Source organism: Sorex fumeus, unplaced genomic scaffold (assembly GCF_029834395.1).
Source record: "Sorex fumeus unplaced genomic scaffold, SorFum_2.1 ptg000110l, whole genome shotgun sequence".
Classification (NCBI taxonomy): Eukaryota; Metazoa; Chordata; class Mammalia; order Eulipotyphla; family Soricidae; genus Sorex; species Sorex fumeus.
The window spans coordinates 2,280,319-2,294,054 of record NW_026606167.1 but is presented as its reverse complement, the minus strand read 5'-3'; the positions used below and the strand labels follow the sequence as shown (position 1 = coordinate 2,294,054).

At 60.8% G+C, this 13,736-nt stretch overlaps 2 protein-coding genes across 2 annotated transcripts in view; one reads left to right on the top strand and one right to left on the bottom strand.

Moving 5' to 3' along the window:
- The window catches only part of IFT140 (intraflagellar transport 140), a 34,500-nt gene that overhangs the window by 18,284 nt on the left and 2,480 nt on the right, over positions 1-13,736 (top strand). The window contains exons 20-25 of the mRNA XM_056135217.1: positions 11,559-11,736; positions 11,910-12,100; positions 12,203-12,298; positions 12,376-12,508; positions 12,582-12,854; positions 12,940-13,122. Coding sequence (XP_055991192.1) covers positions 11,559-11,736; positions 11,910-12,100; positions 12,203-12,298; positions 12,376-12,508; positions 12,582-12,854; positions 12,940-13,122 — 1,054 coding nt within the window. The remainder of the gene's footprint in view (positions 1-11,558; positions 11,737-11,909; positions 12,101-12,202; positions 12,299-12,375; positions 12,509-12,581; positions 12,855-12,939; positions 13,123-13,736) is intronic.
- TMEM204 (transmembrane protein 204) lies at positions 1,621-9,741 on the bottom strand. Its single transcript, XM_056135270.1, has 3 exons — positions 9,063-9,741; positions 6,026-6,181; positions 1,621-2,151 (listed from the first exon to the last, which is right to left on the bottom strand). Exons 1-3 carry the CDS (start codon positions 9,406-9,408, stop codon positions 1,907-1,909), a joined length of 747 nt encoding a protein of 248 aa, XP_055991245.1. The 5' UTR covers positions 9,409-9,741; the 3' UTR covers positions 1,621-1,906.

Sequence of the window (13,736 nt, the reverse complement as noted above, 5' to 3'; positions counted from 1 at the left end):
CACTGTTGAGCGTCTCCTGGGCTTGTAGTACAGTGGTAAATGTTTGTCATCCCTGTCCTGGGAAAGACGCTGCCAAGCAACAAAGGAGGTGTGTCAGTCAGTTTAACAAAATGCAGTTATCGGCCTCACAAGGAAGTTTGAGAACTGAGGTTTGGAGTTCTTGGGGCTGGGGGTAGCTCCAAGGAAGAGCCCAAACCTGGCATCATGTGAGGCCCGAATACTAGCCCCCAAGAGCCCCAAAAAATCACTAGAATGAGAAAAATTAAGTTACTGGTTTAGAACTGGAATTTCCTGGGGACTAAAGCAATAGCACAGAGGGTAGGGTGTTTGCCTTACATGCGGTCAACCCGGGTTCGATTCCCAGCATCCCATATGGTTCGATTCCCAGCATTCCTGAGCACCGCCAGGAGTAATTCTTGAGTGCATGAACCAGGAGTAAACCCTGTGCAACACTGGGTGTGACCCAAAAAGCAAAAAAAAAAAAAAACAACTGGAATTTCCTAGGGTCTGACTGACTGACTGATGGTCTAGCAGGTAGAGCATGTTCCTTGCTTATGGCCAACCTGCATTCTATCCCTGGCATCCACTAGGGGTGATTCCTGAGTTCAGAGCCAGGAGTCACCCTAAGCATTGCCGGGTGCAACCCAAAAACAATCACCAAAACACCCTGACATTTCTCTCAAAGAAATTTAATTCCAGAGGCTAAAGAGATAGTACAGCTGGGAGGCACTTGCAGGCTCACCTCAGCACCACATGTGGGCCACTGATCTGGGTGTGGTCCAAAAACAAAAAATATTATCTATGACCAGGGGCCAGAGAAATATCCCAGCAAGGAGGGAGCTTCCCTTGCACTCAGCCCAACCAGATTTGATCCCCAGGATCCCATATGGTCCCCATATGATCTGCCAGGACTATTTTCTGTCTAGATTGTGTCAGAGAGCCCATTTTTGAGGGGAGTATGGAGTGGGGACTGGGGCATAGGGACATACCAGGAGGTGTTCAGGTTTCTTCCTGGCTCTGTGCTTGGAGGACCATGTGGTACCATCAGGGTGGGCTGTGTAACTTCTCACACACACAGACACACACACACACACATACAAACAGTTCTTTCGTATCACTTAGCACAAATGCAAAGCCCTTCACGTGGAAAAGGGCTGGAGGAGACAGGTGATGGGGCATTTTGGGTTCCAATCTGCTAGTCTCCACCAAGTGACCATGTGCTATTGGGGTATGTAGCTGCCCAGGCGTCTCTGTTTTGCTCTCACTCACCACCCTTGCCTGGATTTTGGGGGGCTTCTCCAAGCTGGGAGTCAGCAGCACCCATATATCAGGGCTAGGCAGTAGGTGACCTGGTTCTCAGCTAGCTTCAGGGTCACTTTTGGGAGCTGGCAGGGCAGTGGGGAGCTGCTTCCTGGGACTCGGCCTGCCAGTGAGAACGCTTCTGCCTCTGGCAGCTCTCGAGGGACTTCTGTGGCCCAACAGACACACACAGGTTTCCCAGGCGAGCCCTTTGCCCCTGACCAGCAGTGCTCGCCGGCCCCCGGCAATAACAGACAGGGTCTTTATCCCAAGGCAGGAGAGGGGGAGGGGAGAGCTCAAGGGCTAGGCGGTAGCAGGGGCTGCGTTTTATTTTAACTTAGAGAATAGGAGCAGACGGGCCATACAAAGCCCATCGGAAAGCCATGACCATCTGATGGTCAGTGCTGAGTCCAGGAGGCATCCACGTGTCTGTCACCATAGGGAGGCCATGGGCTGCGGGCCGTTCTGCTGCTGTGGTCCATGGCGTTGGGGGACTACAATCCCCCAGAGCACGGTCAGCACCCCTGCGTGTTGTGGGATGTGCAAAGAGGGAACAGCACTTGGTTTCTAGATTGTTCCGTCCTCCCGGAGTTCACGGGCAGAGTCCTCAGCATGGCGACTCCACATAGTCGTTGTCCAGCCCCCGGCGGAAGCGAGCAGTCAGCGAACGGCTGATGACAATCACGCGGGGAGCCATGCAGTCCTCCCTCCGGTGGAGAATGTTCCAGATGAGCATGGCCGCAGCCAGGGTGGCCAGCAGGCAGGCCCCGATGTCCAGGTAGCAAGACCAAGATAGGTTGGTGTAGGGGCCGATTCTGTAGAAGGTCACCAGCCCAATGACCAGGACAAAGCCTGTGAGAGAAGAGTGCTCAGGAGCAGGCCAGCACCAGCCTCGCTGCCACCTCCGCCCTGCTCCCTCCCAGTGGTCCCTGCCTCTCCGGTCACTCCCTCGGCCAAGGCATACAGACTCCAGATAAATGGGTCTGTGGCATGCATGATGGCAGTGGGAGAGCACCTCGGCCCTCACCAGTCCTGCCGGAACCCCTGGCCAGGATGGATACACATGCCCCCTGAGAACCTGGTCCATGTGTCCCACCCCAGGATGCTCAGTCCCCTGCTGAAGCAAGTGGGGGTCCAGAAGCGGGGTGCAGGAGCAGAAGGACCCATCTTGCTGTTTTGTCTCAGGGGCCGTAACTGACAGTACTCAGGGATCACTCCTGGCAGGACTCGGGACGCTATGGGATGCCGAGGGTCCAACCTGCAAGGCAAGTGCTCTCCCTGCTATACTGTCTGGCCCCCAAGGGGACCTGTGTGCTCCCCCAATTTCTACCGTCTTGGGCCTGGGTGGTCTAGTCCAGGAACTCAGCAGGACAGAGACTCTGACCCCAGGTGGTGTGAGGGAGCTCTTGGGCCTGCCTCCTCTGCCTTGCCTCAGGACTCCAGACTGTGCTCACACAGGACTTTGTCATCTGTGGTCTTCCCTCTCCCCTCGGGAGCCCCAGGCCTGCTCTTCCCTGTGTCCTAGAGTCCAGTCAACTCCCTGTCCGCAGTGGGCCCTGTGGCTGGGCTTCACACTCCTAGAAACAGACACCTTCTGGAGCATGACCCAGTGCCAGTCCTTAGCGTGAAGGAGGGACACGTGAGCCGCTCCCAGGGCTGTCGCGCTCTCCTGGAAGGCTTCCAGCACATCCTTTCTGCTAGGATGATCACATCTTCTGGTTTGGATTGCTTAGGGGTTAACTCTGGGCTCTGCACTCAGGAATCACTCCTAGTGGGCTCGGGAGACCATATGGTGTGCCGGGGATGGAACCCAGGTTGCTCCCAGCCGCGTGGGGAAAGCCTGCTTCCATCCCCAGCACCTCGTGGTACCCCCAAGCACGCTGCTGTGGCCAGAACAAAACAGGATCTCTGTCCGGCAGCCGGGCTGCTCCAGTGAGGGCTCTCAGAGGGCTCTCACTCCCAGAGTCCCCACTGTGCATCCCCACACACTTACATCAGGCCTTCAGAGCGGCCCAGAGAGTGAAGCAGGGGGCAGCCAGAACCCTGCAGGCGTGGAAAGGATGGGCCAAGGCCACGGCCAGTTTGCACTGGGCGCCACTTGGCCATGCAGTAGCCTGCACCAGCCTGCCTTCCAGACCCTTCCCTGAGAGGCTGCCCCAGGGGACACCACAACCCTGGAGAGTGGACCCAGCGAGGAACGGGCATCCGGGGCCATGCCAAGCTAAAAGGGCCAGACCTGCCATTAACCCGCTGTGCAGCTGGCCGTGGCCTCGCCCCACCTGGCAGAGTAAGACAGCCTTGTACAGGGCACGCCACCTCCCTCGAGTGCAGTTGTGCAGACATTCCCAGCCCATGCTGGGCCACCAGCCTCGGGGGGGGACAGTAAGTGGTTTGCAGAAAGGCTTTGCCACTCGTGCCTACCCATGGGGCTGGCCTTGTTCTCGAGCCACCAAGAAGCCACGCTGAGCGAGGCCTTGCTTCCCCAGATGGAGGAGGCAGACGAGGTGAACCTGTAGGGCTCCTGGGGCCCAGGGCACCATCTGCTCGAGCCTGTGCTACAGGGACTCCCGTAGGTCCTGGCTCAGTGCCTGCTGGTTGCCCCCCGAGCCTCTAAGCTCTGGACTCCTGCTCTGGCCCAGCCCGTGGTCCTTGCCATTGACCCAGGGCTTCTTAGGGTCCCGAGCATACTTTTCTGGACATTGACAGTCCCCATGCCGCTCAGTTCCCTATGTGCATGGCAAATAGCCCTTTCCTGAGAGCTGGTGCCTGGTCTGAGTCACAGCTCCATCTGCCGCCCCGTCCAGCCCATCCCTCTTCCTTCCTGCGGCTTCTTGGGCTGGCTGTGGTGTCTAGGACAAGCCTCCTCTGCAGCAGCTGTCCAGCGGACAGTGCCAGCGACAGCGACCGGGCCAGGCCCATGTGGCAACTAGGGGAGGAAGGTCTCTTCAGAGGGTGTGGGGACCCTGGCTGCACACGGCAGTCTGGAGGCGCAAGCTCAAGTCAGGGGAGACCTCGGCTGAGAGTTAGGATTTCCGCTGCTCCCTGAGAGGTGCTCGCTGGGCTGCCCAGGCGAGCAGGTGTCAGGAGGACAGGAGAGATACACAGCACAGCCAGGCTGGGGTGGCAGGGCAAGGGAGTAAGAATGGGGCCCTGGCAGCGACTAAGATACTGCAAAGGCTTGAGAGGAGTTTACGCCTGCAAGCAGCTGAAGGGTTCTTGAGGGCTCTAGGAGACCAGGAAAAGCCTCCAGCTGGTGGCTTTCGGGCCCAGTCCTCTGGCCCCAGGGGAGTGCCCATCATCCCCTAGAAATGTCAGCGTGCACCAGACGCACTGGCTGGCCATCAGTGATGGCCCCAGAGCCTCACGTGGGGCCTCTGGAAATGTCGAACCACAGCAGGTGATGATGAGAGTTCAGGAACCCACAGGTGCCCACCCAGGGCAGGTGCTCCTCAGTAAGCCTCCCCCCAGTGCTTCGAAGCACAGATGCTAAGGGCAGCGGGTCGACCCAAGCACAGCTCCCCTGGCAGCCCCACCTTGCACCCCAAGAGCTGCCCGGCATAACACTACAGCATCCACAGGCAGTGCGATGATGGACTGGGGGCTCAGGAGGGCAGCTGGGGAAGCACGGGACAGCCAAGGAGCCAGCCTGTGGCAGTCCAGAGGAGCGGCCACCCAGCAGTCCCCCACCACGGGGCCCCTAAGCCAAGCCCTCAAAGGATTCTGATCCCAAGACAAGTAAGGCTCTTCCCCAGGCAAGGGGGTGTAGGGACCCCCAGAAGGGGAAAAATGCGACCCAGGTTGAGATGGACAGCAACTGAGGTGGGACGAAGGGGCATGGAGCTGCTCTGGGGTCTTGGGCTGGAGGCACAGGTGCAGGGGCAGATTCCCAGCCTGTCCCCTTCCTCCCACCCCAGCACCTTGTCCCCGCCCGCACTTGCATCACAGGTGACTCGGGCCCTTCCTCTGGCTGGGGCAGGATTTCCTGGCGCCCTCCTGTCTCTGCGGCTGCCGAGCGCCCGGGGCACAGGAAAGGCCTGTCTAAAATTAGCAGGGCCCGGAGAACGCGCAGCGCCACTTCGGGACTGTTTGTCAATGGAGCACGTCTAAACAGGGCCGAGATGCATTTCCTTTCTGGGCAACACAGCCCTGTGGGGGCCATGGGTCGGACATGGGGTGTGGCCACCAGCGTTCTGGGAGCCTGACCCCTAGCAGTGTGCACAGGGGGCATGGGTGCTCTGTGGCCCTCAGGGAGAGGCTAGCAGGACAGTTGGTCTTCGCTGCACCTGGGAAGGTCGCCCAAGCTCATTCCAGATGGAGACCTAAAACCCAGGTGCAGTGCCCAGAAACCAACCAGCCCCATGTCCTTGCTCGACACTGGAGGGCGTGACCACCTTAGAATCCCAAAGTGGGGTGGGGGGATAACCCCGCAATGCAGAACGGTAGACAGGCATGTGCTTCCAGCCTGGGGCTTCTGTCCACCACCCAAAGGGACAGGCCAGGACCATGTATCAGCACAGGGGTGCTGTCACAGCCTCTGTCCCCATGTTGTTGGGTCTCTGCCCAGCCCTGTGGGCCTCTGCCACTGTCCAGGAGCTTCCCCAAGCCCTCCAGCCCCTTCCTCTGCAGACTAGGACATGTTGCATACCCCAGCCTGCTGCTCCCTGGTGACCAGCATACAGGTTGCCCTGGAGAGGTGGCGGACACAGATTCAGCACAGGCTACTTACTCGCCAGCTGGAAGGCTGCAGCCATGGCCTCCTCCCAGCACTGGGACTCAGGTGACATCAGGGACAGGCCGGTAAGCCCCAGGACGAAGGTGAGCTGGCCTGCGGCTAGCGCCGCCGTAGCCACCAGGTTGCAGGCGCGCATCATGTCGAACTGCACTGTGGGCCAAGGGAGAAGAGGGCAGTGGTGGTCAGCACTGGACACCTCGCACTGGCCCTTGTGCAACCCCAGCTCCTGTGCTCCCCCGTGCCCTTAGCAACACCACCAGATCACACCTACCATGAAGGGTCCTGCGCCCCGTCTGAGCTCCCTCAGGTTTCTAGCTGCTTCACGGGGGGGGGGGGGGGGGTGGCACTGGCTTTTACGGGTTCTTCTAGAAACCATGCAGGGATCTTTCTGCTCTGGGGTGCTTTTTCATTTTGTTTGGGGCCACACTCAGTGAGGCTCAGGGGGGCATAAGGGATGCCGGAGATCGACCCTGGGCTGCCAGGTGCAAGGCGACCGCCTTCCTCACTGCTGTTCTTCAGGCTCTGCGCTGAGTTCCTTTAGACTCCAGCAGCACCACTGGCAGAATGAGGTAGAGACCTCCGGCCTGGACCCTGAGTAGGGGGCATGTCCAGCAGTGGGCAGGGTTGTGTTGCCCCCTTGCACCCCAAGACTGAGGGGTCTCACCATCCAGATCCTAGGCCTTCCCGCATGCCAGCCTAGGCAGTTCCCGGGTGTGTGCGGTCCACAGGCACACAACTGCCCGCAGCAGGAGGGCCTCTGGGACGCTGGCAGTCATCCTCATTTCCTGAGTCCTAGCAGGTCGCACAGCCAAAGCCACGTGCTCGACTTGCTGTCTGCAGAGACCTTACACACACCTGCAACCTGGGCCCCAAAGAGCAGGGGCTACCCGTGGGGAGCAGAGTGGTGCTTGGCCCCAGCTGCCGCAGAGGATGTTCGGGGGAGCTGCAAGAGCCACTAGACTGGCTGCAGGATGTTGGTAGGCACATGGGGACCTCGGGCTCATTCCAGTCCAGAGTCATTGGCACCCTTGCTGTAGCCGGGGTTGCTGGTTCAGGTGGTCTCCACAAGGCACCCAAATGCCCAGCAACTTGGAAGGCTACTGGTCTTGTACCTTCCACAAGCTGCAGCTCAGAGTTGGAGAGGGGGGCCGGTGGGAGCACCAGGACGCACATCCTTGATATGGCAGCTGGCAGAGCTATGGCCTGGCCTCTCCCAGGTACTGAGCACCAGCTCTGGGCTGTGGCACCCCAGACATGCCTCAGATGCACCCTCCCCCTGGCCACCGAGCATGACCTATGCGGTCTCTGCACTACATCTTTGGCTCTGCCACCTGTGTGAGGCAAACGGTTGAATGTCTCCTGCCTTTTCCATGAGACACAGGACAGGAGCCCCAGTGGGTACCACGTGACCACCAATGCCTGTTCCTGGAAGCTGGGGAGGTGGAGCATACAAATGGGACTGGGAACATATGCCCAAGCCCAACTCTCGTGACGTCCCAGGGTCAGTCCCTAAATTTCCCACCTCCTCACAAGGCAGGAAGTGCTTTGGGCCCAGCATCCTGCCCCCCGTCCTCAGGCTTTCTTTCGTGGGTGCTATGGATCAGTTGCAGGGCTAATGGTGTAAGGTTAAACCACGCTGAGTCATATCCCAGTAGTGACCCAGATCTTTGGAAGTGCTTCTCAGGCCCAGAGTAGGGTGGTGGCAAGAGCCATGTTGCTGCTCTCCAGTGCTTCTAGGTGGAGAGTTGGCATGCAACAGAGAGCCCACAGGCTGGGCCGGCCTGAAGGTGCCAGTCCAAGTGCCCATTCAGCAGTAGCAGCCAGGGTTGGCGTATGCTCTTTTTTCCTCAGATGATATAACCACATCCCAAAGGACGCCATTCCATGGGGACTGTCCTGTGGACATTATCCCGAGGACGCTACTTCATGGCACTGCCTCATTGCGTGATGCTGTTCTATGGATATCCCATGGATGCTATTTCATGGCACTGTCTCATTGCATGGCGCCATCCCATTGGTCTCATTCCATTGTTGCTATCCCGTGGATGCTGTTCCGTGGCACCGTGGATGTCATGCTGTGGGTGCTGTCCCATGTATGTTTGTCGGTGCTGTTCTATGGCTGTTGTTCCATGGGTGCTGTCCCATGGATGTTGTCCTGTGTGCTGTTCCGTGATCGCTGTTCTGTGGGTGCCGTTTTGTGGCACTGTCCCATGATTGTCATTTCATTGGTGCTGTCCTGTGAGTGTTGTTCATGGCACTGTCCCTTGATTGCTGTTCTGTGGCACGTTCTGTGAGTGTCATCCTATGGAAGTTGTCCTGTGGATACTGTTCTGTGGGTGCCGTCCCTTGGGTCCCATCCTCACGTGATGCTGAGCACAGCACAGTGGCCACCCATTCGCTCATGTCCTCACAACCCTCTCATACTTGCAGGAAGTTTTCGTGATATCTACCCAGTTATAAGCAGAGGTTTGGTGCTCTGAGGAGCACTGTTGCAGTGGAGTGCGATGTCCTGCCTGCTCAGGGAGCTGAGGGGGAAGAGCACAGGAGTATCCCCAGCAAAGTGTGTCCTGGAGCTTAGTGTCCCCCGGCCCAGAGCAGCCAGGCCTCAGCAAGGGACTGTCGTGGGCAGAGATGAAGGGTGGCACTGGGCACTGAGTGGGGCTGAGACTCTGGCACCGTGGGGAGATTTGGCGGCTCCCTGGAAGCAGCTCTCCACTAGGCAGCCCACCACGTCATTCAGACAGACCCAGGGGCTGGGGCACCTTGGCAGTATGGGGCCATCTGGCAACTTAGGCCTCGGGCCCTCAGATGGCACAGTGGCCCACAGCCATGACCCTCCCTCCCACATGGCCAGACCCCCCTTTCCAAATCCAGTTGGCCACCACAAGTGTAGACACAGCACCCGGGTCAGGGTTGCTATCACCAAACCTCTCCTCTGCCCTCGCCCGCCCCCGCGGCAGTGTTGGGACTTCACATTCCACATGTGTGCCTAAGGAGACACAGGCCATGCCCCACCCCAGCCAAGACTCACGTTTGACGGTGCCACGCGACTCCTGGAAGCCAGCTGACTCGGAGCCCCAGCCCACGGCCTCACAGTCCCGAGTGTCCTGCCCAGGGGGTCGGGCGCCGGCAGTCGGGGGGGCCCCACGGCCCCTGTCGGCCAGCCAGCAGGCGCGCCACAGCCCCACGCTGCGCCTGCGTCCATCCTCCAGCGTCTGGTACACCCAGTCGGGTGTGAAGGCCGCCACGTTGTTGAGGACGAGGGAGACGAGGGCCACGAGCACGGCCGTCGCCACCACTTTCTGGACCGTCATCACCGATGGCTGCGCACGTCCCAGTGCTGCGCGGCCGCTGCCACCCAACGGGCTAGAGGACATCGGCGCTCATCCTCGGGGGCTCGGGGGCTTGGGTGCAAGCAGGCGCCCCTCACGGGCCCCGCTCCCCGCCCTGTGGCACCTGGAGTGGGGCCAGCACGGCCACAGCCATGGCCAGGCCCATCCCGAAAGGAAGTGGGGCCACAGGAGCCCAGCGGCGCCGTCTTCCTGGCACCTGAGGCCCCGGGCGTGCAGGTTCACTTCTCCCCTCTGGGGTCTGAGTGACGCGTCTCCCCGTGGGGCCACAGCAGGCAGCTCGGCACAGAGCTGCAGACGTGTGCAGAGAACAGCGCCTGGCCGGCCCCTGGAAGCGTGTGCACCAGCTCCCCGCTCTCCTCTTCGGAGAGGAGAGGAAATGGTTGTTTTCGAGGCTGTTTTTGGTGAGCTGGAGGGCGTAGCCAGCTGCAGCAAATGGCAGGCAGACACTGACAGGACGTGCTTCCTGCAAGGAAAGGAAGGGGGGCTGCTCTGCCCGCACGCCCCTCCTCCTCGCCCTCCCCAGCTTCCTCTCCTGCAGCGAAGCCTGGCTGGAGCCCAGCGCCCCGCAGCCAGCCTGGACCCCCGCCTGCCTGCCTTCCACGTCCGGCACTGAACGTCCCCACGATGACTCCCTGGGACGATCATCCCAGGAAGCTGGCCACCAGGAGCCCCAGCCCAGCCTCCCTGGGAACCACAGCCGCACAACACAACATACACACGGGAAATTCCAGGGATGCTGCCAGCTGAAGCCGCACAGCTGCCCAGAGGCCAGGCCTGCTGCAGGCTGTCGGGTTTGCAGAGTGGCCTTCTGCGCCTACAGACAGACTTGCTATAGGGCCTGTGTTCCTCTGGACACACCCCAGCCTGCAGCTACAGGCTTGGGGGGCGGGGCAGAGGGGCAGGAAGGAGTAAATAGACAGATTGGGGGTAGGGTCCTGAACTCTCCTGCGACTGTAGCCCCCAGCACCAGGTACACCCCCACGGGTAGGAGGAGCCTGCAACCAGGACAGAGGCTGCCTGCTCCATCCCCACCCTGCCCCCTCCGCCCCAACCATGCACTCTGGGCCATGTGCCTGGCCTTTGGGTCCCATGGCAGCAGACCACGTTGGTGCCCAGGGCAGTGGAGCCGGGCCCTTGGGGCTCTTAGGAGGGCCCTCTCTCCATTTCCTGCCCACTCCCCCAGCTTCCATGTGGCATGACTCGGGGTGAGGCACTTATGGTCCAGGGACTGGCCGGGACTCCAGTAGCTCCCTCACCACACTGTGTGGCAGACGGCCTGATAGGGGGTGTGACATTCCTCGGATGGTTCCCCAAATATCTTCTGTGACAAGAGCAAGTAACCCCTTGTTCAAGACCACCCTGAGGGAGTTTGCCTCATTTTCAGACTCTAGTGACCAGCTAGGGGTTCTTCTGCTACAGCCTCAGTGGCCCCCAGGGCCCCCAGGATAGGTGCCCCCAGTTTCCAACTTGGGAGCTCAGCTGGGAGAACTGGGGATTGGGGTGGCAGGAGGTCTGCGCACATCCTGCATGGCCCAGCCGCCCTTTCTGCTGGGGAGGGGCCTGGGAGCCCTCCCTGATGAAATGCAGATGCTGTCCTGGCTGGCAGGGACAACAGGAAGTTCCCCGGACTCGGCTGTTTACTTCTTGGAATCAGTGTCAGCTGTCTGACCCCCAGGTCCTTACTGGAGATGGGCGGGACGTGAGCTGAGCACAGCTGCCGGGGGAGGGGGGGTTCACAGCTGCCCTCTGGGACTGAGTGTGGCCAAGTGGCAGGTCTGTGTGTCCCCTGCTGGGTTCCAGACACACTGCAGAGCCGAGGGCGGGGGGAATGTAGAGAACAGAGCCCAGGGCCCTGTTCACAGCCCAGCTTGAGAGTCTGAAGTCCCGTCCCAGGCCTTTCCCACAGAGCAGCCCAGCTTGAGAGTCTGAAGTCCCGTCCCAGGCCTTTCCCACAGTGCATTGCACACACAGGCATCGTGACACACGTGTGCATGCACACGCACACAGGTGCTATGTTGCTTCTGGCTTCTGCCCTGAGGCCCACATCTGTGGCCCAGAGCGCAAGGTCAGATCCACCAGGCCCTCCCTCGTGCATCTGCAGGGGTCACCTGTCTCCCTGGACAGGCCCTGGCCCTGGAAGCCTGCAGGAGGCTGACAAGTGCTTGTCCCCACAGCGAGGCTGTATGGGAGAACATGGCGCGCATGTGCGTGAAGACCAAGCGACTGGACGTGGCCAAGGTGTGCCTGGGGAACATGGGGCACGCCCGTGGCGCCCGAGCACTGCGTGAGGCAGAGCATGAGCCAGAGCTGGAGGCCCAAGTGGCCACACTTGCCATCCAACTGGGCATGCTGGTGAGTGGGCCTGAGTCAGGGCTGGGCAGTACAGGGACATGGGCCTCAGAGGGGGGCCCCCCCGGGAGGCAGTAACTGTGGGTGGCTGTGGCCCGGGAGGGGACTCTTGGGGGAGTGTGACTTGCCAGACAGACCCTCGCCCTTCCTCTGCACTGGGGCTGTGTCTGGAGCAGGAAGACGCAGAGCAGTTGTACAAGAAGTGCCAGCGCTACGACCTGCTCAACCAGCTGTACCAGGCGTCCGGGCAGTGGCAGAAGGCGGTGGAGGTGGCTGAGCTGCGGGACCGCGTGCACCTGCGAACCACCTACTACAGCTACGCACAGCACCTGGAGGCCAGCGCCGACTGCAACCTGGCGCTCAGCTAGTGAGTGTGGGGCCCGGGAGGGCTTGCGGGGGGCCTTGGCTGGCACCCCACCTGTCCATAGCACCCTCCGTGAGACACAGGTGGGGCCCCGGTTTTCCGCAGCTACGAGAAGTCCGACACCCACCGCTTCGAGGTGCCCCGGATGCTTTCGGAGGACCTGCAAGCCCTGGCGCTCTACATCGACAAGATGAAGGACAAGTGCGGGTGCCCAGGCAGGTGTTCGGGGTCGTCCCTGGGGCCCGCTGTCCCCTGACCACCCCTCGTGGCACCCACAGGGCCCTGTGGCGGTGGTGGGCGCAGTACCTGGAGAGCCGGGCGGAGATGGAGGCTGCACTGCACTACTACGGGCTGGCCCAGGATCACTTCTCCCTGGTCCGCATCTACTGTTTCCAGGGTGACATCCAGAAGGTGAGCATGGCACGGGGGTGCCTGCGTGGGCCCTGCGACTGGGTGCCAGCGCACGGCCTCTGCTTCTCTCCAGGCAGCCGAGATCGCCAATAAGACGGGGAACTGCGCTGCCTCATACCACCTGGCCCGCCAGTATGAGAGCCAGGAGGAAGTGCGGCAGGCCGTGCACTTCTACACGAGGGCGCAGGCCTTCAACAACGCCATCCGCCTGTGCAAGGAGAATGGCCTGGATGACCAGCTCATGAACCTGGCCCTGCTCAGCTCCCCGGAGGACATGATCGAGGCCGCCCGTTACTATGAGGAGAAGGACAAGCAACTGGACAGGGCCGTGATGCTATACCACAAGGTGGGACTGCGGCTGGAACCCCCCGCCCCCTCCCCTCATACCCCCGACCCGCGCCCCCTATGGCTCAGCTCTGTGCCACCCACAGGCTGGTCACTTCTCCAAGGCCCTGGAGCTGGCCTTCGCCTCACAGCAGCTTGGGGCCCTGCAGCTCATCGCAGAGGATCTGGATGAGAATTCAGACCCCGCCCTCCTGGCCCGATGCTCCGACTTCTTCCTGGAGCACAGCCAGTACGAGAAGGCTGTGGGGCTGCTGCTGGCTGCCAAGAAGGTCAGGATAGGCCCAGGGGCCCCGGGAGTGGGGGTGGGGATGTGGGGCAGCAGGCCCAGAGTGTGCTGTCTGCCCTCAACCCCTGTTGCCACCCAGCACCCACCAGGCGGGGACTGTGTGCTCGGGCAGTGGCAGCAGCCGCTGGGCTCTCAGGCAGAGAAGGGGGTGCCACAGTTCAGAGTGGGGGTTGGGAGAGCCAGGAAGAGTCCACCCAAGGCTGCCCAGAAGGAGAGATGCATCAGAGCTGCAGGAGACACACCACCCAACTAGCAGTGGAAACAGCTTGTTTCCTTCAAAGTCAGACCCCTAGGGCCTGAGCCATAGTACAGCAGGGAGAGCACTTGCCCAGGTTTGATCCCCAACATCCCATATGGTCCCCCAATCCCTAAGTGCAGAGGCAGGAGTTACCCCTAAGCTTCGGCGAGTGAGGATTCTCCAAGTGGCGGAAGATGCCCAGGATGCGCATAGCTCCCACCAGACAGGGTGCCGCCCACTGTGTCCCCAGCGATGAAAGGACCTCTCAGAAATTCCGCTTCACTTACTGGGGGTCACACCAGAGGTGCTCAGTCCAGGAGACTGCATTGCCAGCCACGTGTAAGGCACAATTTAACCCC

Coding starts and splice junctions, on each gene's coding strand:
- TMEM204 (XM_056135270.1), bottom strand. CDS start 9,408: ATGTCCTCTAGCCCGTTGGGTGGCAGCGGCCGCGCAGCACTGGGACGT. Junction 6,182..9,062: donor GTCGCGTGGCACCGTCAAAC/GTGAGTCTTGGC, acceptor CTTGGCCCACAG/TGCAGTTCGACATGATGCGC. Junction 2,152..6,025: donor TGCAGCCTTCCAGCTGGCGA/GTAAGTAGCCTG, acceptor CTTCTCTCACAG/GCTTTGTCCTGGTCATTGGG.